Source organism: Sus scrofa, chromosome 7, assembly GCF_000003025.6.
Source record: "Sus scrofa isolate TJ Tabasco breed Duroc chromosome 7, Sscrofa11.1, whole genome shotgun sequence".
Lineage (NCBI taxonomy): Eukaryota > Metazoa > Chordata > Mammalia > Artiodactyla > Suidae > Sus > Sus scrofa.
Window position 1 is genome coordinate 95,363,737 of NC_010449.5, and position 27,480 is coordinate 95,391,216.

Here is a 27,480-nt window from a genome sequence, read left to right on the forward strand (position 1 = left end):
CCGAGCCTGCGACCTACATCACAGCTCATGGCAATGCCAGATCCCTAACCCACTGAGCAAGGCCAGGGATCGAATCTGCAACTCCATGGCTCCTAGTTGGATTCATTAACCACTGAGCCATGACGGGAACTCCTAAATGAGAAATTTTATTCAACTTCTTTGCCTTTTTTTTTTAAAAAATATTGTTGATTTATATTGTTCTGTCAATTTCTGCTGTACAGCAAAGTCTTTGCCTGTTTTTTAATCAAATTTTTTGCTATTGAGTTGTATGAGCTTTTACTTATTCTGAATACTTTTTATTAAATAGATGGTTTGAAACTATTTTATCCCATTCTATAGGTTGCCTTTTCATTTAGCTGATTATTTCTTTTGCTGTGCACAAGCTTTTTAGTTTGACATAGCCTCATTTATTTTTTGCCTTTGTTGCTTGCATTTTTGGTGTCCTATTAAAAAGACCAATGTCAAGGAAATTGTTCTCTTCTAGTGGTTTACAGTTTTGGATCTTATATTGAAGTCTTCAGTTACCCCCATCTCTCAGTAAGCAGCCCATTCTCTAAGCGTGGAGTTGCAGCCAGCTTCTCAGCTGCACTTAAGTCAAGTGCTAAATCTGGGGGAGGAAAACATTTATATTTAAATTTTAATAAATGAAATGGCTTGGGCACCTACTGAAGTTATATTTTGCCCACTGGAACGGTATGGTTTCCTTCAGTGGCAGGTTTTCCTCTAGGTTTGGTAGCACCTCTCTAGAGGACTAGCCCATGGTAATGCACAGGTCTTGTGTACTGTTGGCCAGGGAGCCTGGACAGCAGGTGGTGTTCTTTTATCCATTGTAGTGTTTAGCAAGGCACGTGCTAATTATTGTTTATTAGATGAAAGAATAGATGCATCCGTTAATCAATACAGAATGGTGGGAAAGGAGATGTATGTTGGGAGGGAGACCTTAGACTTTAACCTCTGGACCCACATGGATGAAGACAGTTCAGGGTATCCATCCTTAATGGAACTTAGGTATTTTATTTTCAAGCTTTTCCCCTTGGTGACACAATACGATTCAATAATAAATCTTGAGCTTATCCTTGATATCGATAACACTGATACTGCACCAACTCCATGGTTACCAAGTCCAGCACCAACAATCTTGTTTATGTCCACCTGCAGCTTCCTGAATCTTTAAACATCGAATTTCAAAGCTCCCACAATTAAAGAATGCCCTCAGTTCAAGTTACCCTTTCTCAGTTTCTGTCTTCAACTCTTTCTCTTCGTTCCCTGAGATGATTCGCAGAGTTAAATATTCTTGAAATTTCCTTTGTGGTGTTCCAGATAAGAAAAACCATAAAGCACTCCAAATACAGCATATGGTGTAAATGTTGAATCAATAAAAACGACAAGGTTAGTAACACTATCCCTGACGATCGCGGTGGCCCGTTTTAATTTAGAGGGCGCCAGCTGCACGTCAGCGAGGGATTCAAAAGCTAGCGGGCAAACCCCTCCGGGCCAGGAATCTCTAAGACAACCCTGACGGAACCAAAGTTTCCAGCCACGGCTAGCTCTCCGAATGACGAGCTTCCGCCTCCCTGAGCCGCTCTGCCAGTTTTTACGTGGGAACTGAAGCATCAGAAATTTCTAGGTTTTTTTTCCTCCCCTTCCTGGGCAAATCTCCGTCTGCACCTTGCGCGGCGCTTGGGAACAGGTGAGCCGGGCGGCGGCGCCCTTGGGACGCGCACAGGTGCCTCGGCCCCGCCCCGCCCCGCCCGGCGCCGCGCCTATCAGGGCCCAGGTGCCGGCACCCAGGTGCGCCCGGCGCGGGCTGCAGCTCCGCTCGACACCCGACAGCGGGCGCCGCTGTAGCAGCTCCCCGGGCGGCGGAGCTGAGCGCCTTCGCGAGTTGGGGCAGCTCCTGTGCTCGGCCCTGCTCGGCGGCTGGAGCTCCGCCCGGACGCGGGGTTCCTGGAGCTGCGAGAGCGGCTGGGCGTCGAGGGGGCGGTCGGAGCTCCGCAGACCCCGCTGGCCTGGGGCGGGAGAGGCTGGCGTGAGGGGAACGCCCGGGAGCGCGGAGAGCGGGGCCAGTCCCCTGGCGCGCCGAAGACACCCGAGCGCCCCGCGCCCTGGCACCATGCGACCCGCCGCGCCTCCTGGCCGGCTCCCGGCTTCGCTGTTTGCTCTCTGAGCCCCCGCGCTCGCCACCGCGGAAAGTCGGAAAGACCAGGCGAGACCTTGGAGAACCTCACGGAGACGGACCCAGACGTCCCCTCCGCCCCCAAGAGGCTGCCGCCCCTCGATCCCTGGGCTCCTCTAGCTGTACCATGAACCTGGCGTAAGCTTGGCGTTAGGAGAAATTCAGAAGCCGGAGGGGGAGTCAAGGCAATTCTTTGGTTGCTAAGGTAATTGTAGTTGTGACAAAAAAAAAATGGGCAAGAAACAAATGAGGGAAGGGATGTGTTAAAATGATATGCCCTCTTCCATTCATGTGTGTCGATTTCGTTTCATCTCCTGGGTGTGGATGCTTGTCCATTTCAGATATGTGACAGGTGTCGGTGTGTGTGTGTGTGTGCAGTTTGGGACTGTAAAGGCACGAGATTACATAAGTGGTTAGGCAAGCTGGCGTGTGGAGTTGTGTGGGATGGGTGCAGGTCTGCATATAAATCATGTTCCTGGGTTTCTGGGTGTGAGACACTCCTTGGCCGGGACGAGCTTGCAGAGGGTACGTGCTTTTTAGGTACTTACAATCTTCTGATTCTGTCATCACAGGTAGGGCAGCTTCACCTCTAAAGCCGATGTTCATTAACTTTTTCTCTGAATTTGTGGTGTGGAAGAAAAGAAAGCGAGCGGTGAGGTGTGAAGAGCAGGGGTGGGTGGTAAGGTCTGCTGTTCGGGGACTGCGGCAGGAAAGGGGCAGTAGGTGTTTGCTCTGTGAGGATGACAACTAAACGGGTTGCAGGAGACGGTGTTTACCATCCCTATCAGGCTGCATAAGAAGTGGCCCAGGGAGACGCGGAAGAAAAGGGACCCAGAAAATGTAATTTTGTTCAGAAGGGAAGCTGCTGAATTTTATTATTTTTTAATTTGATGGAGTAGGAACATTGTTCCTTTCTCTCTCGTGGAGAGAAGTGGCGTTTCCGTGCTACAAATTGGAGGTATTTCGGGTCTTGTTATTGGCTTGGAATTGTTCCCTCAGCATTTATCAATGCTCAGCAGCTGGATCTGCAGGTAGTTTCTGATCAATACCCTTTAGCCGTCCCAAAGTGAAACTGCCACAATAAGCAGTAGTAGGTAAAACCTCACCTCCGGCCCTTTTCTCAGCAGAGGGGGATGAAAGATGGAAGCATAAGAACTGGGCTTGTGAGTGTCCGAATGGAGTTAGAGACTGAGCTACAAGTTTGTGTGTGTTCTGTCCAAAAGTGTTAGACTGAAAGGAAGCCATTAGATTTGGCTTAACAGGTCAGGCTTTTAGAGATCAGTTTGCACAGGCAGATAGGTTGTCGTGGGGAGTGGGCACTGAGGGGTTGGCGAGTGGTATGTATAGTCCTTATGTTACATTCTTTCTTCTTCTTCTTTTCATTAACTTGTTAATTTTGCAATGGATGGGACTGCCCTGTGAGAGAAAGCAGGTAAATTTGAGACTCTTCGGGACGCACCTTTGTAAGCAAAAGCTCCAATGCTGAACAACAAAAACCAAGATGGTAAATACTTTGAGTTTAGCTTAGTAAAGCGAAACCGTTGTGTATATTTGATAGTCTTGTGTATTGTAAATGTTGAAATATTACTGTGTATATAGACATAATAGTAAAATGTATAGTTTCCCCAAATAATGTCTTTTCCTGAAAGTGTCTGTAAATTCTAGAAATATCAGGTCTGATGAGGTATGTTCAGGTATGAACTAGGTAGCCACTGGCATTTCCTTCTTCAGAGTAATTACATTTGTCCTTTACTTCCCTGTCTCCTTTAAGAAACTTTAATTAACATGCACTGAATTTATATTGCTGAGCATTTCGGTAAACCAATGCTAGATTTTTTCAAGCAACGCATTAGTCTTATCAAGTGAAGTCTTACACCAATGCTTTTGTGGCAGAAATGTCACTTTAAATGAGACAGTCTTTATTTAAATTTTTTTTTTTTATAATTTGTGGAATGAGATGGAAAACAGATTTTTTTTAATGAGAAAATATTTCTTGAGAAAGAAAAAAAATTGTTAAAGGATAATTAGGACAATGAAATTTGCCAGTTCTTTTGGATGTCTTATGGGCCACAGGGATAGACTTTTATGTGAACGTAGGATTATTCTCTTTCCTGTTTCTCTGAGAGTCTCCCACGAATTTTATTCCCTGAACTCCCTAGGCTTTGCCAGGAATTTTCAAACCTTCTGTTTTGTGCTAGAGGTTAAACACAGGGAGATGTAAGGAGCAATGCGTCACATCAGTGTTTTTCAAAAGAGATGCTTTCAGAGATCTCAGTACTGGGATTAATTTTTCCTTTAGCTTCACAGTTAGCTCATCTTAATTCATAGTGCTTTGAACCTAGGAAAGCATTTAACCTCTTCATTTTCCATGCCAGTTGGGAGGAATATAGTTACTGAATTTCATCTTCATTGTAACATATGGCATGGTATAAATAATTACTACACACACACACTATCCTGCTATATAGAAAGAAATCAAATTACAAAATAAACCTTTATGTTGAGTGATATGGATGTAACATTTCAAAAATGGTTTTACTTTTTCTTGATGGCAAAAGTAATAAATAACCATTGGGAGAAATTCAGGAAAATACAAAAAAGAAAAAAAAAGGATCATTTGTAAGTCTCTCACAGAAAGTGAACCACTATTGACATTTCTGCATACTATATGCTCTTCTAGACTCTATGCTATTCTGATCACATTATTCATTGTATTTTCACCTTTCTCTCTACCTACCATCTCCCCCAACATCCCCAATTTTTAAATTGTAAATGAAACTTGGGTGTATGTTAAAGGTTTGGGGAAAAAATTACTGATAGTTGATGGATGGCTTTGATAGATCAGGTGTTAATTTTTGTTAGTCTGTGGTCTTTATTTTCAAAGAGAGTATTTTTTTTTCCTGTTCTCGTTGAAAACCATGGTTTATACTTTGGGTCAGCAATACTTGGTGTTCCCTATAAGGCTTAGGGATTGAGCATCAGAAGAGAAATAGACCATTGGCCATGCAGGGGTGGGGGTGGCAGTGGCAGTGGCAGCAGGAAACCTGACTTCTGGTTTCAATTTCTCCACCAACTCCTCATGTGGCTTTTGGCCTCTGGGCCTGTTTCCTAAAGGACAAATGACACTTTTTGATTTAGCTCAATAAGCTAACCACATATTAGATGTTTTGATGTTTGATGAGGGTCATCTTTGCGTGAAGCAGGCTTTTTCAAACATGGGCTTGGGATTCAGTGGGTCTGGGTGGGGCCTGGGAATTTCCGTTTCTAACATGATGATCCCCAGATGATGCTGATTTCACTGGTCTGGGGACCACACTGAGAACTAGATGGTAAGCTCCCCGGGGGCAGAAACACTGTTGCACTTTTCTTCACATCCATCTGCCCCACGCCCAGGAGGGGACCTGCCAGGAGGTGCCCAGTAAACACTGGTTGAATCAATATCCACTTTTCCCATGGAGGAAAAACTTTCCGAAGTGGTCAAGATAAAAGAGAGAATCATCCAGAATTTGGAACCATTAAGTCTATAATAAAAGTAGCAATCAGTCATGAAACCCAGTTCATCCCACCGCAGTGAGAGCGAAACTGATCACAAGCAGGCAGTTAAAATGCACATTAAACCTAATGAGTTACATTAAGTAACAACTCAGAGTACCTGCTTGAGATGTTACAAACCACAAGGCTGAGCCAGAGCTTCCCAGCTGCCTCCCTGGGACCTAGAAGAGGCAGTCATTTTCTACCACACACACATTCCAATACGGGGGAGCACATAAACTGTTAATTATCCCAACTACCATGGCAGCAGGTAAAGCAAGCTGTGAATGGCCCAGACTCCCCATCCCACCCGCAAAGGCAGCACAAGGCTCCTCAAAGCATCTTGACGGTTCTCCAAGGAGGTAGGTCCCCAACTTCTGCCAGAGGAAACAAGAAGAAGGCATTGAGTTGATGCATTTGCTAGCGAGGATGTTCCAGCTGGCTGAAATGCCCCAGCCAGAACTTGTCAGCCTTCCTTGTGTGGCTACTTTGTGACTAGAAAATTAATCCTCTCCTTCCACCTCTGTGCTAGAAACACAGGGTGCCGAGGACACCCCTTTTTATGGATGGAGACTGAAAACCGCATAAATATTTGACTATGAACAAAAGTTCCTGGGAGGGAGGCTATTCAGATGAGTTGCCATCGGGACAACTGTCTGGGCTTTCGAAACACGTTGGTAAAACTGTTGCTGAAACTCAGACTCTGTGCACTGGCACTGAATTAAATCACAGAGACAGTTTTGGGTGAAGTAGAAAAGAATCACTTCATTGCTTTGCCAGACGAAGGGGACCACAGCAGGCTACTGCCCTCAAAACTGTATCCAGCCCTGGAGAGGCTAGTGAGGAGTTTTTGTGTTTGTTTGTTTGGTTTTGTCTTTTTAGGGCTGCATTGGGGCACATGGAGGTTCCCAGTCTAGGAGTCAAATTGGAGCTGTGGCTGCCGGCCTACGCCATAGCCACAGCCATGCCAGATCCTTAATGCCTGGAGCGAAGCCAGGGATTCAACCTGCATCCTCATGGATACCAGTCACATTCTTTTTTGCTGAGCCACTCCTAGTGAGGCATCTTTAATAGTTCAAGGAGCAGGGTGTGATCAGCTCCTGGACGTTCTTCTGATTGGTTGGTGGTGAAGTCATTGGGGATCAGCATCATTAACCTCCTGGTTCTAACCTGTCTGGGGCCCCTGAGCTTGTGGGTGGCCTACAGTTAACTTCTTCCACCCAGTGGGGGTTTTAGCATCTGCAAAACAGCTCAAAAGACATGGCTCAGAATATTATCTGCAGTCTTTGAGAAAAAACTAAAGGTCCTTGGCTTCATTGAATGGATAAAGTATTATTATTTTGTCTTCCCTGACCGTTTTCCTTTCTGCATTTTCTCACCTCTCTGATCACATTTATTCCTCGACTGAAGTTTTTCTACAGACAAAAGGCAGGCAGAGGACATGGCTGGGGGTCTAATCTGGGAAAGCCTCAAAAGGTCCTGCTCGGTTACAAAACCTTCAGAGGAAAAAGCCACCTTTAGGTTGAGCGTGGTAGCGTCCCCTTGTCCACCAGGACATGTCCTGCTCTAGAGGCTATTTTCTGCCGCAGGAGGAGGCACCCATCAGAGCCTCCTGAGATGAGAGGGTCCTGCATGAGTGTGGACGGGGGAGGGAGTGCAGGGGTGGCCGCCCTCGGAGGTACCTGGGGAGCTTGTACTGCACTCAGAACAGGCCAGCCTGGAGCCCACACAGAAGGGTGATCCAGAGGGCTTCAAGTAGCACAACAGGCATTTTATTTATTTATTTATTTATTTATTTTTTTGTCTTTTTTTTTTTTTTTTTGTCTGTTGTTGTTGTTGCTGTTGTTGCTATTTCTTGGGCCGCTCCCGCGGCATATGGAGGTTCCCAGGCTAGGGGTCGAATCGGAGCTGTAGCCACCGGCCTACGCCAGAGCCACAGCAACGCGGGATCCGAGCCGCGTCTGCAACCTACACCACAGCTCACGGCAACGCCGGATCGTTAACCCACTGAGCAAGGACAGGGACCGAACCCGCAACCTCATGGTTCCTAGTCGGATTCGTTAACCACTGCGCCACGACGGGAACTCCCAACAGGCATTTTAAACCTTTGTTTCTGAACCTCAGTGTCCTCCTCTGTAAAATAAAAACAAAATGTATATCCTATGAATATGTGTGGCTGTGAGAAGACGCTGGGATCCTGGACATCAGCATCCTGGGGAGGAGGCCTGGTGGCTGCGGAAGATGGGCCCTGTGACACCTTACTTGCTGTTTTCAATCTTTTCTTGTTTGCCTTTTTGGGGCCATACCTGAGGCATATGGAAGTTCCCAGGCTAGGGGTCGAACCAGATATAACAGCTGCTGGCCTTTATCACAGGCCAGCAACACTAAATCTGAGCAGCACTGGATTCTTAACCCACTCAGGCCAGGGATCAAATCCGCATCCTCCTGGATACTAGTTGGGTTCCAAACTCGCTGAGCCCCAGTGGGAACTCCTCTAATGGTTTTGACAATGAGCTCTTGCTCACAACCCTGGTTGTTCCCTGGGAGAGATCTGAAACCAGGCCCCTTGCAGGAAGGGCAAGGAGAAAGAAGCAAGAGGTAAACCCTCCAGATTGGCAGTTAGCAGATGTAATAAGCAAGGAAATCCACATAAGAGGCTCCTCTTGGACACAGCAAGAAGAGTAGACCTCCTTATCTACTCGCCAGCAGCTTAACAGTTTTGGTTTTTTCGGCCTATGCTTATATTTTGAGGCCCGAACTGGGCTCAGTTCCGTCCAGATGACTAAGGTCACCTTCCTCTTTCAAGGCTACCTCCCTGCAAGTGCTCTGGGGGTGGGTGGGGGCGGGGAAGGGTGGGCAGAGCGCAGATTCCCAGGACAGGGGAGGGGTGGGGCCTCCAGTGCCCGGCTTCAGCTCGAGGGTCAATCCGAAGCCACGACCTCTCTGTGACCTCCTCCACCGTGAGTCTGTTGGGTAATAAATATTTCAGGGCAGTGGTTTCCAACTTTTCCCCTGTTCCTGCGGGCTTGCTCGGTCAGCCTAGCATTTCAGAAACTCCTTGGTCCCTTGGACAATCTTGCTGTGTGGTTCCCTCGCTGGGTGTAAGGAAGCAAGTGGCCCAAGTGCCAAGTGGCAAGGGGCGGAGTGGGGCCGATCTTCCTTTGTGGCAGCCAAAGATGGATCTGTTTCCTTGAGCCTTAAGGCCGTTCACCACCAGGAGGAAGAGAAGCGAAAACCAGGGGCCGCGGCTCCATGGATAGCTCTTGCACACCCGGATGGGGCCCTGTGCCATCTTCCTCTCCTTCTTTGGTATCTCTTACAGCCCTTGGCACATGGTAGGGGTTTGGTAAATGTTTGTTGGGTTACTGACGTGCAGAGTGACAGCTATGGGTGGGTGAAAATGGAAGGAGGAATGACTGATACTGGTGTGGGTGCCCCGACTGGGACGCGTGAAGATATAAGATGCAAATGATTGTAACCCCATTCCTATTGTTTGCTTGATTTTGCCTTTTTGCCTGGCTAGATCCACCTGAGATCTGGGATATAGTGAGGCCCTTGTTTGTAATTATGCATCAATGTTTGTCTCTCCCACTGGGCTGTGGTGGTTTTTTGTTTTGTTTTGTTTGGCTTTTTAGGGCTGCCTCTGTGGCATATGGAAGTTCCCAGGCTAGGGGTCTAATCAGAGCTGGCCAAAGCCAGAGCCACAGCAACTTGGGATCCGAGCTGCGTCTTTGACCTACACCACAGCTCACAGCAACGCTGGATCCTTAACCCACTGAGCAAGACCAGGGATGGAACCCCTATCCTCATGGATACTAGTTGGATTTGTTCCCGCTGAGCCATGATGGGAACTCCCCCCCCCTTTTTCCTTCTTTTTGCCTTTTCTAGGGCTGCACCCATGGTATATGGAGGTTCACAGGCTAGGGGTCTAATCTGAGCCGTAGCCCCCAGCCTATGCCACAGCCACAACAAGGCGGGATCTGAGCCATGTCTGTGACCTATACCACAGCTCTCAGCAACGCTGGATCCTTAACCCACTGGAGTGAGGCCAGGGATAGAACCCACAACCTCATGGTTCCTAGTCAGATTCATTAACCACTGAGCCACGACTGGAACTCTCCTTTTTTTTTAAACCAGGATTTTATCCTGCCCCCATCACAAGGCAACACACATAGTAAATGCTTGAGAGAAGTTGGTTCCCTAAGCCAAAAGATGTCCAGCCTACAAAGCTATGGGTCTGTCATACAGCAATGGATTGATCTTATAAAATAGCAGTCAGCACTTGCAAAGCTTTTTGTAGAGCAAAGCCCTTTAAAGAGAATTAGGTGGTACTGCTCCCATTTTACAGGTGAGGAAACTGAAGGTGAAGAAGAGGTTCAGCCACTTGCCCTCGGTCACATTGTTACTGAGTGGAGAACCAGATTTTAACCCAGATCTTATCCAACTCCCAAATCTCCAGTTTTGCTGGTCTATTATAAGGTCAGGGATAAACAAAGGCGCTTCCCATGAGATCATTTCAGTTGTTTTGGAGAGAAATAAATATATAGAAAAGAAACCAAAAAGAAACAGTTTAGGGAAATCATGCATGGAATTCTAGAAGTCAGATTAGGTAGCAACCAGGTGACAGAGGCAGTAAGTACAGTTCAGTTCAGAGGGCGAGCGAGCGGACACTGTATCATCCGACCTGGAAGAGGTCTGGGAAACAGACCTTTGGGAAGCAGGCAGAAATTTCCAGGTAAAGAAAGAGAGAGGACTGCAGGCATCTCAGGGAAGAGGTGTACATAATAACAAGATTAATTATTAAACCAATTCTTGTCAGCTTTCAGAGTAAGAACTCATATTGTAAAATATTCATCGTCAGAGTCCTCTCAGACCGCCGTAGCTGAAATAGTTAACGCCTGTCCCTGCACAGTGCTCTTTGTGGCCTCGTCTGCTCCACTTTTCTTCAGAGCTTTGTCCTCATGACATTGCCCTCTGTGTACTTGTGTGTATTTTGTCTGCTTCTGTCCACTAAAATGCATACTCCCTGAGAGCAGGGACTCTGTTTTATCCCCTCCTGTGGCTTCAACATCTATCAGAGGCTGGTTAAGTAATTGTTTAAGAGGTATTTTTGGAAGGGAGAAAGGAAGGGGGGACGAGAGGGAAGGAGGGAGAAAAAAGCCTTAGGAAATGGGCTGTCCACTCAAACACTCAGCCTGTTAGGTGAAGCAGATGAATGAACCAAGTGGGGTTTCTTTCATAATGGTGACTGCCGTTGTGTTTTTTTTTTTCATCAAAACCATGCTTTGTGTGTGTGTGAAATATATAGAAAGTTTTTACTCCCAGAAAGAAATGTATTTATACCCAGTATTCTTGAAATATGGGGCTCTCTGCCTCCTTTTTGAAAACAATATGGGTATCAAATAACACTTTCCTTTTTTTTTTTAAAGCCAAACAGCCGCAAACAGTGATGATGAAGGGCATTTTGTGCTGGACCTCAAGGTTGGGAAGCATTAGGGACGGGTGAGGACTGTGTTAAAGGAAAGAGTATGTGCTGCTCAGAAAGCCCTCTTGGCATCCATTTTTCATCAGTAGCAACTAATTCCAATTAAGGAAATAATATATGGATCTAAACTGCCCAATAGAAACAAAACACTTGTTTGAGCTGGTTGTGTTTTTTTTTTTTTTTTTCTCTTGTGACCTCTACAGAAGAAAGACAACAACTTAAAAAAAAAAAATCCTGTTTATTTCCCCCCTAAACTGCTATATAAGTGCTACTGTGTTTAGATTCCAAACCAAGCAGGAAGCTACCATTATATTATTTTGCTGACCATACATACATCAGAAAACAAAGACTGATTCAGCAGCTGGTCAAAATAGAAAGGATGCATTCACAAAGAATACATTTATTGATTATATTTGAGCTTTTTTTTTTTTTTTTTTTTTTAATAAGAGGAAGGCACTTTACCTTTCAGTATGGCAGGTAGTTTAGGGGCTTGGCTACTGGTTCCTCCCCGAAGCCAGGGGTTTGTGACATTAGACAAATCAGTTTAATGCTGTTGATCTGTGTTCTCCCCAGGTACAGAATAAGGCTGAGAAGCTGTGATTGCTTTGATGGCATTCCTGAAAGAGAAAGTATTCCTGGAAATCTGTGATTTAGTCAACTCTTATTTAGGGGTGGGGACTTGGGGAAGGAGAGAGGGTATTCCTACCCCAGGTCACAGTTGGTCTAAGGTCACTGGTGTTCATCCTTTTTTCCTTGCTTTTTAGGGCCACACCTGAGGCATATGAAAGCGCCCAGGCTAAGGGTAGAATCGGAGCTGTAGCTGCTGGCCTATACCACAGCCACAGCAATGCCAGATCCAAGCTGCATCTGCAACTTACACCACAACTCATGGCGATGCCAGATCCTTAACCCACTGAGCGGGGCCAGGGTTCACATCCAAATCCTCATGGATACTAGTTGGATTCGTTTCCACTGAGTCACAGTGAGAACTCCCACTCCTGTTCTTCTTTGCTCCTTGTCCTGCTTGTCCACGATGACCGAGGCCTCCCTACTGAAGGGCCTTTTCTAGGTGATGATTAATCAGATACAGCTTCTGTGTTCAAGAAGTTTAAATTTCTGTTGGAAGGAGAAAGATGGAGAAGCCATGTGGTAAGACAGGCATGTGTAAATGGAACAGGGGAGGGATTGCTTCCCACTGGGAGATTTCATTGAAGAGGTTGAATGGATGAATTGAATGTTGGAGGACCAATCTGTTGGGGGCCTGCAGAGATGAGGCAGGGAACAGAGAGGTTCAAAGTGTGCCTGAGACACTTCAGTGTAAGTAAAAGTATAGAGGTGACAATGTGTGCAAAGAATTTTTTTTTTTTTTGGTCTTTTTAGGGATGCACCCATGGCATATGGAGGTTTCCAGGCTAGGGGTCGAATCAGAGCTGCAGCTGCCAGCCTATGAGACAGCCACACAACGTGGGATCCGAGCCATGTCTGCGACCTACACCACAGATCACGGCAACGCCAGATCATTAACTCACTGAGTGAGGCCAGGGATTGAACCTGCGTCCTCATAGATGCTAGTCAGATTCGTTTCCACTGAGCCACAATGGGAATTCCTTTTATTTATTTATATTTATTTTTAATTTATTTTTAATTTTTAAAAATCTGTGTGTGTGTTTATGTGTGTGCAAAGAATTTTTAATGTCTCTGCTGAGAGTCAGGTCCTGAAAGACCTTTCAGGCAGAGGAGACCCTGTTGATGAACCTAGAACTTAAGGGAAACACAGGGATAGGGGAAATCTAGATTATAAGCAAATTATTTAAATTTTGCTAAATATTTATGTTTACTGAAAGTAAAATGAGAAAGCAAAGTAGATTGAGTAGCATTTTCCTCACCTTACGTTGGTAATGGAGGGTCTGTCACAGTGAATTTCTAGCTACTTCTTACTAGTACCCAGAGATCTTTCCCCTGCAGTGAAATGCTTGCAAGTGGTTTTGAGTTATTATCGTCAATGCACAATTCCCATGCAAATGGCTATATCTCCCAGCTGTGTCGGACTCTCAGTCCAAATGCTCAATGCCTTTTAGACTTTGAGACTGAGAGCCTGACCACTGACTCCCAAATCCTCCTGTGGCTCGAGGGTAAAGTGGCTACATCTTGGGATAAACTTCATTTAACTTGCTTGGCATGACTGTTTAGGAAGTTCTCAGATATCTCACCCCAACGCATAGGGTATTTGCTTCATGCCAAAGCATATGCTGTCAATTCTAGGTTTTCATTTCTTTGGCTTCCTTTAGCTCTCAAGAGCTTTTCTGCAAAAACCACTTCCCTAGCCTGCCATCTGCCTTACTCTCCCACTTAAAAAAGCCATTTCGATTCCCCAGTTTCTTATATTTTTCTAATTACCTTTAACGGGATTGATCAGTTGGCTATCAAAATTATATTTGGAACAGGTCGTTTTAAGTTGAACTTTTCTTATTGGGAATTCTTGGTTGGGGAAGTGTCTTGTGGTTGAGATTGGCCATGGTGTTGGTTCTGTGAGGATGAATAGTGATCGACAAGACTAGAAATGCAACTTGGAGTCAGTGTATTGAAGGACTCGAATGCCACATGTCTATAATAAAGGTGACGGTGATCATGGTGAGTCAGAGCTCTCTTGGATGTAGACAGAAACCAAAACAACTGCACTAAAGCAAAATTCAAGCCAACTCAAGCACAAAGGAATTTATTGGACTAATCTCTCTGGGAATTCAGGCATGGCCAGAGTCAGGGGTTTAAATGAAATCAGCACTTCTTCCTTGACACCTCATTGTCTTGATTCCCTTGTCACTGGCATTGGGGAGAAGAAGATGGTCATCAGTCTCCCTCCCATCATATCCTTTCAGTCCAGTCCATCACAGGGAAGGGGACTTGTTTTCATCCAGTGTTCTCATCTCAGTCACAAGGAAGGACCCTGACTGGTCCTGATCCTGATCAGAGCCACGTTTCTACCTTGGTCCAATCAGTGTGTCCAGTGATATGGCATAGTCTGCTGAGGGCAGTTCACAGGCCCATCTTTTTATCAAAAGTAACTTTAACAGCAAAGTATATGTTATATACACACACTCACCCATACATACAATGGGCAAAAAGGCACGATAATGTTCTCAAGCTTATCAACTGGCTGAAGGGCTTTGGATTTTATTTGCTGGGCAGTAAAAAGTTATTAAGAAAACGTGCAGAGGAGTTCCCGTTGTGGCTCGGTGGTTAACGAACCCAACTAGGAACCATGAGGTTGCAGGTTCGATCCCTGGCCTTGCTCAGTGGGTTAAGGGTCTGGTGTTGCCACGAGCTGTGGAGTAGGTCACAGATGTGGCTCGGATCCCGCGTTGCGGTGGCTCTGGTGTAGGCCGGTGGCTACAGCTCTGATTAGACCCCTAGCCTGGGAACCTCCACATGCCGCATGAGCGGCCCTAGAAAAGGCAAAAAGACAAAAAAAGACAAAAAAAAAAAAAAAAACGTGCAGAGTGTTTCACGTGGGTGACTGTGGGTCTATGTCTACCCACAAACATCAGGGTGAGTGTGTTTGTACAGCCTCTGGCTCCTGCCTCCACCATCCCTGCAGCTGCATCCCCGCAATCACATCACTTTTTGCCTGGCTGAACCTGAGATGGCTTGAGTGCCACCTCGAGAATCAGATGGCATCCGAGATGGAGTCAGAGATGCTATATATCCTTTTCCCGGAATATTTGTGCTCTGTACAGAAAGTACAACAGTCATTCCTCAATGACTTTTAAAACAGTAAACACATCCATGTTATTGCCCCCAGGTTAAGAGAGAGAATCTTATTACCATTCCCCCAGAAACTACCTCACGTACCCTCCCACCTCCCAGTGGTACTCCATACCCTTTTTTCCTGGTGGTGACTGCTAACCTGATTTCTAACACCATAGCATTCTCTCTTTTTAAATATATGAAATGAAATATATGGAATTAAATATATATGTATATATTCTCTTTTTTTTTTTTTGTGGCCTCTTATGCATAGCACTGTTTGAGAGGCTCATCCGTGATGTGATAGGGAGCCATAGTATATTTATTTTTACTGCTGTATAGCAACCCACTCTGTAACATTTCACACTTTATCCGTCGACTGTTGATGGGCGTTTGGGACATTTCCAGTTGAGGGCTGCTGTAAATAATGCTGCCATGAACTTTTATCTATGTGTTTTTTGGTGCCTGTATGAACACATTTCCGCTTGGTATGCACCGAAGCCTGGGTTTCTGGGACCTGGGGACATATGTTCAGCTTCAAGAGGTCCTCATAAAGAGATTTCCTAAGTGGCCGGACCAGTTTATCCTCCTATCATCAGTATATGAGTGTTTCCATTTCTACACATACTTGTGAACACTTGGGATTGTCAGACTTTTGAATTTCAGCCATGACGGTGGGTGTGTGGTGGTGTCTTACGTGGTTTCAGTTTGCTCTGGTGACTAATGATGTTGTGCCTTTTAGTATTTTTTGGTCACTTTAATCTTTTGTAGTCCCTCTTCAAGTTGATTGCCTGTTTTTCGGTTGGATTGTTTATCCTTTTCTTTCCGATTTGGAGGTTTGTTTGCTTGTTTGTTTGTTTTTAATTCTGAATACAAATATTTTTACCAGTTAAATGCAGCCAAAATGTCTTTTCCTATTTTGTGACTTTCCAGTTGGCCCTCTTTTGATGAATAGGAGATCTTACTTTTAATAATCCAATTTATCAGTCTCTTCCTTTGTGGTTATTGTTTTCCATGCCTCATTTAGAAAGTTTTGCCTACCCTAAGGGTCATGAAGCTATTTTTCCGCTTTAATTTATAGAAGGCCTAATGTTTTGCCTTTTATTTTTAGGTAAAAAAAATCTATGTCGTAAGAAGATCTGTATTTATCTGGTTTTCCATATATATATATTAACCCAGCACCACTTATTGAAAATTCTCTTCTTTTCCTCTGCTCTGAAATGTCATCTTCAATCTATAAATCAGATGATCATGCATATGTGGGTCCTTTCTAGCCCCTTCCATTGTTCTGTCTGCCTATTTTTATAGGATATCACAGTGTCTTACTTAATACAGTTTAATAATAAATCTTGATATTTGGTAGCATCTCCTCCAGCTTTATTATTTAAGAATAGTTTAGTTATCCTTAGCTATTTGCATTACTATAAATATTTAAAAAATCGTCTTTTGATGGAATTTTGACTGCACGAAACCCCTAACCCAAATTGGGAGTAAATCAATATCTTTAGAATGTCGACTGTTTCATTTTAATAATGCAGTGTATCCCTTCATTTATTTAGAGCTTTCATTTCTCATAGTGTTTTGCATTTCTGTGTTGTAAACATATCACACATCTTTCTGTAGAAATAATCCTAGTGTTTGAAGGTATTTGTTGCTATGATAAATGGTATCTTTTAAAAACAGCGTTTTCTGATTGTTTGTTGTGGGCATATAGAAAATAAACTTGACTTTTATATATTGACCTTGTATCCAATGACTTTGCTAAATTCACTTGTTAATCCTATATGTCTAATAGGTGTATTATGATGGGTTCCCCATGTATACAGTCAGATTACCTGCAAAAAAAAGTTTTTACTTTTTCCTTTGCAATCCCAGTGCCTTTTAGTTCTTTTTCTTGCCCATTGCATTGGCTGAGACCTCTAATACAGTGGTGAGTAGAAATGGTCAGAGTGCGCATCCTTGTCTCATTCCTAATCTCTGTGGGAAAGTTTTCAGAGAGTCAGTCTATGTGTTTTTAAAATACCCCTCATCAAATGAAGCAAGTTCCCTTACATTTGGAATTTTCCCCATGTATTTTCATGAGCAGATGTTTTATTTGACAAGATACCTTAAGGGGTTATTGCATAGAATGTCCACGTCCCTCTGTACTTCCCTTTTCTTTTGGATCATGGCCCCATAGGTCCTCCTTGCCTCAGGAGATCTTTCAAAATTTTACCAACTTTTCTAGTTCTCGAGGGTTGTTGTCATTGTGGGGGAATGGTACATTCGACTTGTACTATTTTTTTTTTTTTTTTTTGTCTTTTTGCCATTTCCTGGGCCACTCCTGGGGCATATGGAGGTTCCCAGGCTAGGGGTCGAATCAGAGCTGCAGCTGCTGCCCTATGCCAGAGCCACAGCAGCGCGGGATCTGAGCTGCGTCTGCAACCTACACCACAGCTCACGGCAACACCAGATCCCTAACCCACTGAGCAAGGCCAGGGATTGAACCCTCAACCTCGTGGTTCCTAGTCGGATTCGTTAACCACTGAGCCATGGCAGGAACTCCTCGACTTGTACTATTTTTGTCTTCTATCTACATAATATGAGTAAAACTGTAAAACAGATCCTCAGGAACCTATTCAGTTGTTCCTTCTATGACCTATATTGCTCCTGCCTGGTGAGATTTATGAATAGATCTTTCTTTTGTGAAGTCTTGCTGTCTCCAGAACGGGACAGCCTACTTCGGTGACTCCAAGTCTAGGGATACATAAAAGAGCTGGACCCTGTACTTATTTATTTCTTTATTTTTTAACTCCTCCCCCACGTTTTATTTTATTTATTTATTTATTTAGGAACCCCTGCTTTTTGTTTTTCTTAATTGTTATTCCCCAATACATTTTTTTTTTCGCCTACTGTACAGCGTGGTGACCCAGTTAAACATACATGTATACTTTTCTTTTTTCTCACGGACCCTGTATTTAAAGGCCTCGTTTTACCTAGACAGGTAAAGATACTGATTTTATCTGTTCTTCAGATTTTAAAGAGGAAAGTAAAATCCCGAGGAATAAAAGTGACATTCTCTTTTAAAAAAAGCCAATAGGAATGCTTTTCATCTTGGGTCCCCTGAGAGCACCTCATCGTCTTCAGCTCTTAGTCATCTCCTTCTTGTGCATAGAAACCGGCAAAGCTTCTCTGTCACTCCTACCTCTTCTCTAGCCATCATTCGCTCTTTCATGCGAAGGGAGAGAATAATAAAATGTTATTTCTGCCGTCCCTAGAGGCAGTAGTATTAGTCAGTGGTATTAGACGTTATAATTATAGAACCCATACTTATAAAATGTAAGTCCTCTCCCATGAGAGGACAGACCCTTGGCATCTGAAGACCTGAGGTTTCATGCTGGCACTGTCACTGACCAGGGAGGATGATAACATTAGAATATAACTCTTTCTCCCAGGCCTGGGTTTCAGCCTCTGAAAAATTAAGTGATTGGCCTTGTCCAGGGAGCAGCCCAATTTTTGTGCAAAGGATCAAAGAGTAAATACTTTGAGCTTTGTGGTCAAACAGAGGCCACGTGGTCTCTGTTACAACTACTCAGCTCTGCCATTGTCGTAGGAAGCAGCCAAGGCAATAAAGTAAACAAATAGGCATTTATTAATAAAACTTCGTTTCTGGACACAGAAATTTGATTTTTATGCAGTGTTCATGAGTCCTAAAATACGGTTCTTCTTTTAACTTTTTTCAACCATCTAAAAAGGTAAAAACTATTCTTGGCTTACAGACCATACAGAAACAGGCTGTAGGCTAGACTTGTCTCATGGGCCTTAGTTTGTTAATCCTGGAACTAACCCTTGATTGTCAAGGGCTATTCCAGGGCTCTGTGTTAGGCATTGATGTGATAATCTTTTTGAAAATATTTTTTCTGTCCCATGAGCATTGTTCAACAGAGTCCTATTCCTTTCTCTTAGATCAATTTAGAATAAGAAAATAAAAGATTTTCTTTGCTTTACTTCTTCCCCGATGCTTGCTCTTATGGTACGTCCAAGTTTCTGACCGCTATAATTTTCCTCTGCCTGAAGAACTTCTAGCATTTCTTGCAGGGCAAGTCATATAGTGATGAACTTACTCCATATTTATTTGTCTGAGAAAGTTTATTTTTCCTGCACTTTTGAAGGATCATTTCACTAGATGTAGAATTCTAGGTGAGTACTTTTTTCTTTCAACATTTTAATTATTTATGCCATTCTCTCCCTTATATGATTTCTGATGACAAGCCCCCTATAATTCTTATCCTTGTTCTTCCATTGGTAAGGTTCCCCCCCCTAGTTTTCTTTCAAGATTTTCTCTTTGTCTTTGATTTTCTGCAGTTTGAATATGATATATCTAGGTGTATTATTTTATTTTTTAATGTATTCTGATTAGTGTTCTGTGATCTTTCTGGATCTGTGGTTTAATGTAGGTCATTAACTTTGGAAGGTTCACAGTCATTATTCCTTCAAAGATTTCTTCTCCTTTTTCTTTCTTTTTTTTTTTTTTAGGGCCACACCCACAGCATGTGTATTTTCCCAGGCTAGGGGTCTAATTAGAGCTGTAGCCACTGGCCTACACCACAGCCACAGCAACGTGGGATCCAAGCCACGTCTGCGACCTACACCACAGCTCACAACAACGCTGGATCCTTAACCCATTGAGCAAGGCCAGGGATCAAACCTGCAACCTCCTGGTTCCTAGTCAGATTCATTTCCCCTGTGCCAAGATGGGAACTTCCTCTTCTCCTTTTTCTTTCTTTTCTTCCTGGTACCCCAATTATACCTATAGTATATCTTTTGATATTGTACCATAGTTTTTGGATGTTCTCTGTTCCATTAAAACAATTTTTTTTTCAGTGTGGGAAGTTTCTATTACTCTCAAGCTCACTGAGTCTCCCCTGGCAATTTGGAGTCCACCAATGAACCCATCAAAGGCAATCTTCATTCATTACAGTGTTTCTGACTTTTAGCATTTCCTCTTTTAAGGAGTGTTTTTTAAAAAACAGTTTCTATTTCTCTGCTTTCATTGCCATCTATATTTCCATAAGAAGCCTTAACATATTTAATTACAGTTATTTTAAACATCCTGTCTGATAATTTCAACACCCGTGTCCTAGCTGAGTTTGGTTTTTGTAGCTGCTTGTCAATTTAGATTGCATTCTCTACTTGCGTCTTAGAATGGCTCATAATTTTTTGTTGAAAGCCAAACATGATGTATCAGTCAATAGGAACTGAAGTGACCAGGACTTTTGTATGCAGTTTTATTTAATTTGGCCAGGAGTTGGGCTGTGTGTAAGGTTTACTATAGTTGTTGGTGCCAGTAGCTTCAGATTCTCCTGGTGCTCTTGTTTTTACCTTCCCTCTTGAGTTAAGTTTTCCTTACATACTCCTCAGAGAAGGAGGGTCTTGTAGGTCTTCGAGTCATAATCCACTGTTAATAGATTGGGACCTCTTGGTGTGTAAGAAAGGAGCAATGTTCTTTCACCTTCCAAATAGGAGCGAAAGTGGGGTGACTTCCCTTTGGTAGATGCAGCAACGCTTCCCCTCTTGCAATAGGGGGAAAGACCAAGAACATGAGGGCTTAGATGCGGATGTCTCAAGATGAGGGACTTACTTTCTGCTGGCTTCCATTTCTTCAATGGATTTTGAATGAGCCCATCCACCAAGACCGTGTGTGGAGATGTTATGTGCTAGCCAACTCAGAAAGGCAGAAAGCAAGCTTGGCAGGAAAACCATTCAGGTTTGGTGGGCAGTATTGACTAACTCACTAAAGTTTGTGCTCAAGAATTGACAATGCAGCTCTTTAGCCTAGTTGTGTGATTTCCTCCCCACCCTGGAGTATCCTCCTGCTCAGATCTGAGCCTGGATGTTCAGATATTGGGTGGCTACCATGTGGCAGAGAGTTGAGGTCCATGGGAGTTGAAGTTTTGTTAGGAAAAGGGACACAGGAAGGGGAGGTCAGGGCGTTGAAGATATTTGCGAGGGAAGGATGATGCGTGATTGTAATGGTGCAGCCAGGGAGAGAAGCAAGTGGAGGCAGAGCGAGGAGCAGGAAGGGGGAGGATAGAAGGTGTGGTTGAAATGGACTGAATGTCTAAGTTTGAAGAATGTTTGTAGCGAAAGAAGAGTAGGTGATCTGGAAGGAAGGACAGTGGACAGAGTGAACCTTCTCTGTTTGTCTTGGACTTCGAGGTGGGACAGTCACCAGGGATGGCGAGGGTCAGCATATGACTATGTGAGATGGTGGCTGAGGAGAAGGGATAAAGGAAAAGAGTTCAGACCAGGGAAGAAAAGGGCAGAGAAACCGGCTTCGATTCTAATGCCAAGGGTTGGAGAAACCCTCTGAGATCTGGAAGCTGGAATCTTCAGAAAATGAAAAGGTTGAACAGGAAATAGCGGTGAGGATGGGTAGGCAGTGGCATAGCCAGATGGTCCGAGTGTCACAAGGGCAGGAGTTCAGTAGGAAGATGGGAGGGAAATCATTTGAAGCAGCAGTGCAGAACCAGGAGGAGGCTTACCTTCCTTTCTGGTCTTGAGACAGATGGGATGAGGACAGTGAGGCTCCAGGGGAGGGAGTGTCCTTGGGGGAAGCCAGGTTTCCATGAAGGTCATAGAAGGTCAAAGTTCAGAGAGGAGGTGAGCGGCCATAATAGGCGTATTGTTTACAGAGGAAGAGCTCAAGAGGCAGGAGGAGTCAGTGAGGAGTTGGCAGGGTCTGAGATGTGCAGGGCAGTGTGGAGTTCAGAGCCCTGGCAAGAGAGGATGCCCTGTGAACTTGACTTTGAGCACCCGTTGCAGTAACAGGACTGTGGGGCATGTCTGTTACCTGGCCAAGCACATCCTTTTATGTGAAGAACTTTCCACTTCTCCCTCCCAGCTTAATTTTTTAGGACTTTGTTTAATATTTTTCCTTTTTTTTTTTTTTGCTTTTTAGGGTCACATCTGTGGCATATGGAGGTTCCCAGGCTAGGGGTTGAATTGGAGCTGCAGCTGCCGGCCTACACCACAATCACATCAATGCAGGATCCAAGCTGTGTCTGCAATCTACACCATAGCTCATGGCAACGGCAGATCCCCAACCGACTGAGTGAGGCCAGGGATGGAACCCACGACCTCATGGTTCCTAGTTGGATTTGTTTCCACTGTGCCATGATGGGAACTGCTAATATTTTTCTTTACAAGCAGCTTTGGTAGATGAGTTTGTTTAGGCTGTCAGGCAGCTGAACAACTAAGGGAGGACTGAATTTATTTTTATGCCTTCAGATAGGATTAGTATGGGGAAGTCAACTTCACTGATTCACTAGGAAGAAGGAAAGAACCACTAGTTAGTTGAGAAGCCACCATGTATCCACTGTACTATGTACCAGAAGGTCCTACTACTAAGTATGCTCTAATTAGTATATAGGTGCTAAATTTTGTACATTTAAGTATATACTTAAATTGTGTATGTTTACAAAATTTTGTTTTATAGCCTTTATATAGGTGATTTCACTGGAGACCAAGCTGACCTGTTGGGAAGTCTATGGGCATTGCAGTCAGTCCTGGATTTGAGTTCTAGTTTCTTGGGTGACAAGCTGTTTGACTTTGGGCAAGTTCTTGAGCTGTTCTCGAACCTATGTTCTCGAGCTGCATTTTTCTCCTCCATAGAGTGGGAATGGTAACACCCATCTGTTGGAGTTGCTGTGTGGCATTTTCCAGGTGATTCCAATGAGCAGGCAGGACTGAGAACCACTGGGAAAGGTCATGTGTATTGGTTCCATTTTATGGATGAGGCAACCAAGGCTCAGAATAAGCATAGCAACAAGTTGTTCATGGTCACGCCACTCTTAGGTGGCATGGCCAGGACTGAGAGACGGTTCTTTGACTCCCAGGATCCTGGCTTTATCCATGACAGTGGTTTCTGGTCAAATGAAAGGGAAGTGAAAGGAGCCCCACCTCAGCATGGCTGTCCAGTTGGCAGCGATGGGTGGGAGGAAGGGGTCAGGCGAAGAGAAGGCAGACTCTGTGGAATCTGGGTCACTGGTCCCCCAACCTGACTGTGCTTCCAAATCACCTGGGGGATGCTCCGGTGAAAACCTCCAGGGACCGTACCAGGCCTCCTGGATCAGAATTTTTGGAGCATGGGGACCCGGAGCCTCTATCTTTAGAATCTCCCCCAGGGGGCTCCAAGGCCAATAGTCTGGTTCGGGTCCTTGGACCAGCTTTTGGAAACCCTTGAATTTTAACCAAAGTCCTAAAATGATCAAGCGGTTACTATCCAGTAAAATACAGGGATGCCTGGCATTCAGCAAAACGGGTCCCTGGGGGGTTGAGCTCTAGCACCGTGTTTTCAGCTTGTTGTTGTAGCACCTGAAGCAGTCGTGGAGCGTCTGAACTTTGAGGATAGAGGAGACATCAAGTTGGCAGACTCTGCAGTAGAGTGTGTTCTTTAGAGCTGCTGTGCTTCCTTCTCCCCGCTTGAGGATCCTGCCCACTCCATCAGATTAGAGCCATATAAACAAGCTGGTCCTACGAAGCTAGCACACATCTTATACATTGTTTTTCTTTTATGAAATGCTTAACATTGCTGGTGTCAGAAAAGAATCCACCAGGTTTTAATGGACTGAGGCAAACAGTGTGAATTGGATATCCCCTGGGGGAGAGGAAAGAACATCAACAGGAATGCTTATTTGGCTGCAGAGATACTCAGACTGTATTCCAAGCAGGTGTGGGTACCTCTCCTACCAGGTATTTCCCTGAATAGGGTTTTGAGGGCTGGGCACCAGGAGTGGCAGGTGTCATGCGTAGGGCTTTTAGTTGTGTGTGATGCTGGTTTTAGTGGTTGTAGTGTAATCGCAGTGGTGGGCCACTTAGTAATGAGATCACCCGAGAAGCTGGTGAAACAGCTGCTGGTTCAGTCTCAGACGCACCGAGTTGGAATACCTGAGGCAGGGGAGGGGTTTCTCCAATGATCCCAACGTCAGTGGCCTGGGAACTTCACTTGGCCAAATACTGGCCAGAAACAGGACTGTTAGCTGGTTGCTACTTTCATTCTGTGCCAAGGAAATTCATTCTTGTTTTATTCCTTCTTCAAAAGCAATCCTGCAAGGTAGAGGGTTCTCTGCTTCCAGGTGATGAGCTGGAAGTTAGGGCGGAGGAGTCAGTTGCCAAAGGCCACACAGCAGGCGGCCTGGGTGTGGCCGAAGCTGAGATGTGATTCGAGGTCTGACTTCAGAGCCCCTTCCTTGTCCACATCATTGAAGTCCTTCCACCCTCCCAGCTCAGTATCATTACCCGTTGGGCCCTAGGCTTTGCTTGCTCCAGAGAGGCCACCATTCCCAAGGAAAAACAGCTGGCATTTGTTGTAGCTGAAGCTACAAATGCAATGCAAGTTTGGAGTGAATTGCTGAAAGTCTTGATTTTCAAAAGGTTTACTAATCAGAGTTTGAGTCATAGAGGCGCAGTTGTTCTGTTCTTCACAGGGTCTCTCCTCGCTATACTTTCCACCCCCCCCCCCACATATTCCTTCTGATCTAAATTGCTCATGAATTCCAAAAATGGATTCCTGAGTTCAGGGCTGGCCCCATCAGTAAACTCTGGGGAAGATTGTCATGTATAATTCCATCCACAGGTCCTTATTTGTTGAGCAGTTGTTATGGCTCGTTACCCAGATGAATTTCCAGGAGGAGTACACTGCATCTCAGTGAAATCTTACCAGTTCCGTCATTCATTAAAAATACTCGAGTACCTTCCAGGTGCCGGTCATAGAGGGGTGACTCCCCACCAACCAAGACCGCCCGTGCAGACTCCTCTACCAAAGTGGCTTTCTGGTAGAAGAGATCCTGATAAACAAGTGAGCAAAGTCATGTGAATTCAGATGGGTGCTGCTCCCTGTTCTTTCACTCTCTGTATTTGGCTCCCACCTAATCTCCTTGCGATCACATCATTGTCATGGTTTTCTTTTCCCGGGTGTCCAGCACTTCTGCGGCTTGAGAGGTCCACGCCTGTGCTGTGACCCAGGCTGAAATGGCCTCTTCTGCCTCCCCAGATTCCCACTCATCCTTCTGCTCTGATCTTCGTTGCCACCTTTTCCTGCCCTGTGCTGTCCTAACTGAGCACACTATCTTGATTTTTTTGGACATGTCTGTCACCCCTCCTGAACTCTGAAGACTTTCAAGAGGAAGCATCTGTGTCTCCTTTATCTTTCTATCTCCGAGACTTGGCTTCGGGCCATTGGATCCTCAGTGTGTTTGCGCCAAGCGTGAATGTTGAGTCCCACGGCCCCTCGTGGTGGGGGGTGGTTTTACATGAACTGCTTCAATGGGGAGGGATGCCGAGTCTCCCGGGGGATCTAGCAGTTTGGTGACTCTGAGAAGTTCAGCAGGAATGTCATCGTGAATGGAGGAGTTGAACGGTAGGGATGGAGGAGAGGCAGCATGGAACATTCTGGTGAGTCTTTGAAGATAAGTTAGAAATGTGAAGTTCTGAGGTTTTAGGTTGGAGCTGGAGGGAATACTAGGGATGTTTAGCTAATGTCCAGGTGGGGTCCAGAGAAGCTGTGGCTTGACCTGGTTGCACATCATGGGGGCAGGGATCCAGGCTTCTCAGTTCGGAGGGCTTTCCACCACACTGAGCCTGTGGGCTGTGACAGGTGAGGAAACAAAGGCACAGAGAGGTGAAGTAACTTGCCTGAGATCACACAGTCAGTGGTGGAGCCTGGATTCAGACAAGATCTTGCCAGTGACAGAGGCTAACTTGTGACCCATAAGCTGTCATGTCTCTTCTTGGAGGTTATGGAATGTGTGATTGTAACACCTTTGCGTTTTTTCTTTGTTAGTTGTAAGCCATCACAGGAAAATAATATTACTAACGTGTTTTCTTTCTACTGAAATGTACTTCTGTGTTTTCAGAAAAACAATACATTTTTCAACTATGAAAAGTCCCCAAAGTATTTACTTTGTGTATATACGTGTACATATCAGTAACATTAAAAAGGTTTTTTTTTTTTTCTCAGCCGCTGAATTGAAAATACCCCTACTTCATTTTTATGGTGCTTCATTTAAAAAGAAGTTTTTACTCCCAGGGAGGGCGGGGGGGCCAGGCTGAAGGGGGTGGAGGCGGTTTTCTCCAAACTTCCAAAAGCATCATGAAGACATTCTGCTCAAGACCCAAGTGTGGGGAAGTATATTGTAATGAATGAAAATCTAGTCCTTTAATTTTGGGAACCCCAGCTCTGTAGTTAATGATTTAATTAGAACATCCTTACCTGTGTAGGTTTCACATCTTATACTCTCTAACATCTGCTGTCGTATAGGCTAGAAAGTGGTTGCAGCGCTATTTTAGAAATGATTCTTCCTAGACTCAGGAAAGTTAAAGGACCTGTCTGAATTTCAAAAATGAATTGATAGAGGAACCCAAAATAGAAGCTTTTCTACTACATATTAGACTCACTAAATTTCCAGACCTGGATGCTATCTGTATTCACTGAGCAATCTGAAGTTCAGACCCTGGGATGCCAGCCGCTTCTAACACACAGGAATGTTGCCCTGGGGGGTGGAGGGGGGGCCCGGGCAAGGAGGAGGGGGGCTGACACGATTGTTTCTAGGTCGTTTCTAACCTTGCCATTATTACACGGTTTCCTGGGTGGAGGATAATATGCGCAGTAAAGTGAAAGTGTTTGTTTTAAAATAAAGCAACAGAAACCCCAGATGGCTCTGTGAGGTAAAGGAAACACATAAATGGACTCAGTTTTGGTTTCTCATGTTCTGTCATATTCTGTGTTCAGGCAAAAGAGTAGGTAAATCAGTAGTTTTTTAAAAATACAACAGTGTATTTTTCATTTAACTTTAAAAACTACTGATTAGAATAATCATCAGAGTTTCCATGTTGTACAGTATTCATAGAAATACTGATCACAGTGGGTAGAGATCATAGAATGATGTTCTTTATCTCTGCTTGTTAATCAAACTTTAAAAAAAATTTTAAGGCCGCACCTGCAGCATATTGAAGCTCTTGCGCCAGGGATTGAATCTGAGCTGGAGCTGTGACCTATGCTGCAGCTGTGGCAACTGCCAGATCCTTTAATCCCCTGCACCAGGGTGGGAATCAAACCCATGCCTCCACAGCCACCTGAGCCACTGCAGTGGGATTCTTTTTTTTTTTTTTTTTTTTTTGCCATTTCTTGGGCCGCTCCCGCGGCATATGGAGGTTCCCAGGCTAGGGGTCGAATCGGAGCTGTAGCTGCCAGCCTACGCCAGAGCCACAGCAATGCAGGATCCGAGCCATGTCTGCGACCTATGCCACAGCTCACGGCAACGCCGGATCCTTAACCCACTGAGCAAGGGCAGGGATCAAACCAGCAACCTCATGGTTCCTAGTCGGATTTGTTAACCACTGCTCCACGATGGGAACTCCCTGCAGTGGGATTCTTAACCCACTGTGCCACAGCAGGAACTCCTCTGCTTGTTCTGTAACTTTTCAAATGCATCCTCAGAGTTCCCTGGTGGCTCAGTAGATTAAGGATCTGACATTGTCACAGCTCTGGCACGGGTTTGATCCC

The 27,480-nt window shown here is 44.7% G+C and overlaps 1 protein-coding gene across 10 annotated transcripts in view; it reads left to right on the forward strand.

Annotated features, from left to right (window-relative positions):
- RGS6 (regulator of G protein signaling 6) overlaps positions 1,476-27,480 on the forward strand; it is a 564,829-nt gene continuing 538,824 nt past the window's right edge. For 2 of the 10 annotated variants that reach the window (XM_021099950.1, XM_021099953.1), the window contains exon 1: positions 1,852-2,381. Coding sequence is in view for 2 of the 10 variants with exons in the window: in XM_021099944.1 (XP_020955603.1) it covers positions 3,656-3,680 (25 nt within the window). In the remaining 8 variants the exon portion in view is untranslated. Of the gene's footprint in view, positions 1,691-1,775; positions 2,382-2,505; positions 2,749-2,837; positions 3,135-3,534; positions 3,681-27,480 lie in introns of those variants that run through there. The other 8 variants (XM_021099946.1, XM_021099952.1, XM_021099945.1 and 5 more) reach the window with 8 other exon arrangements.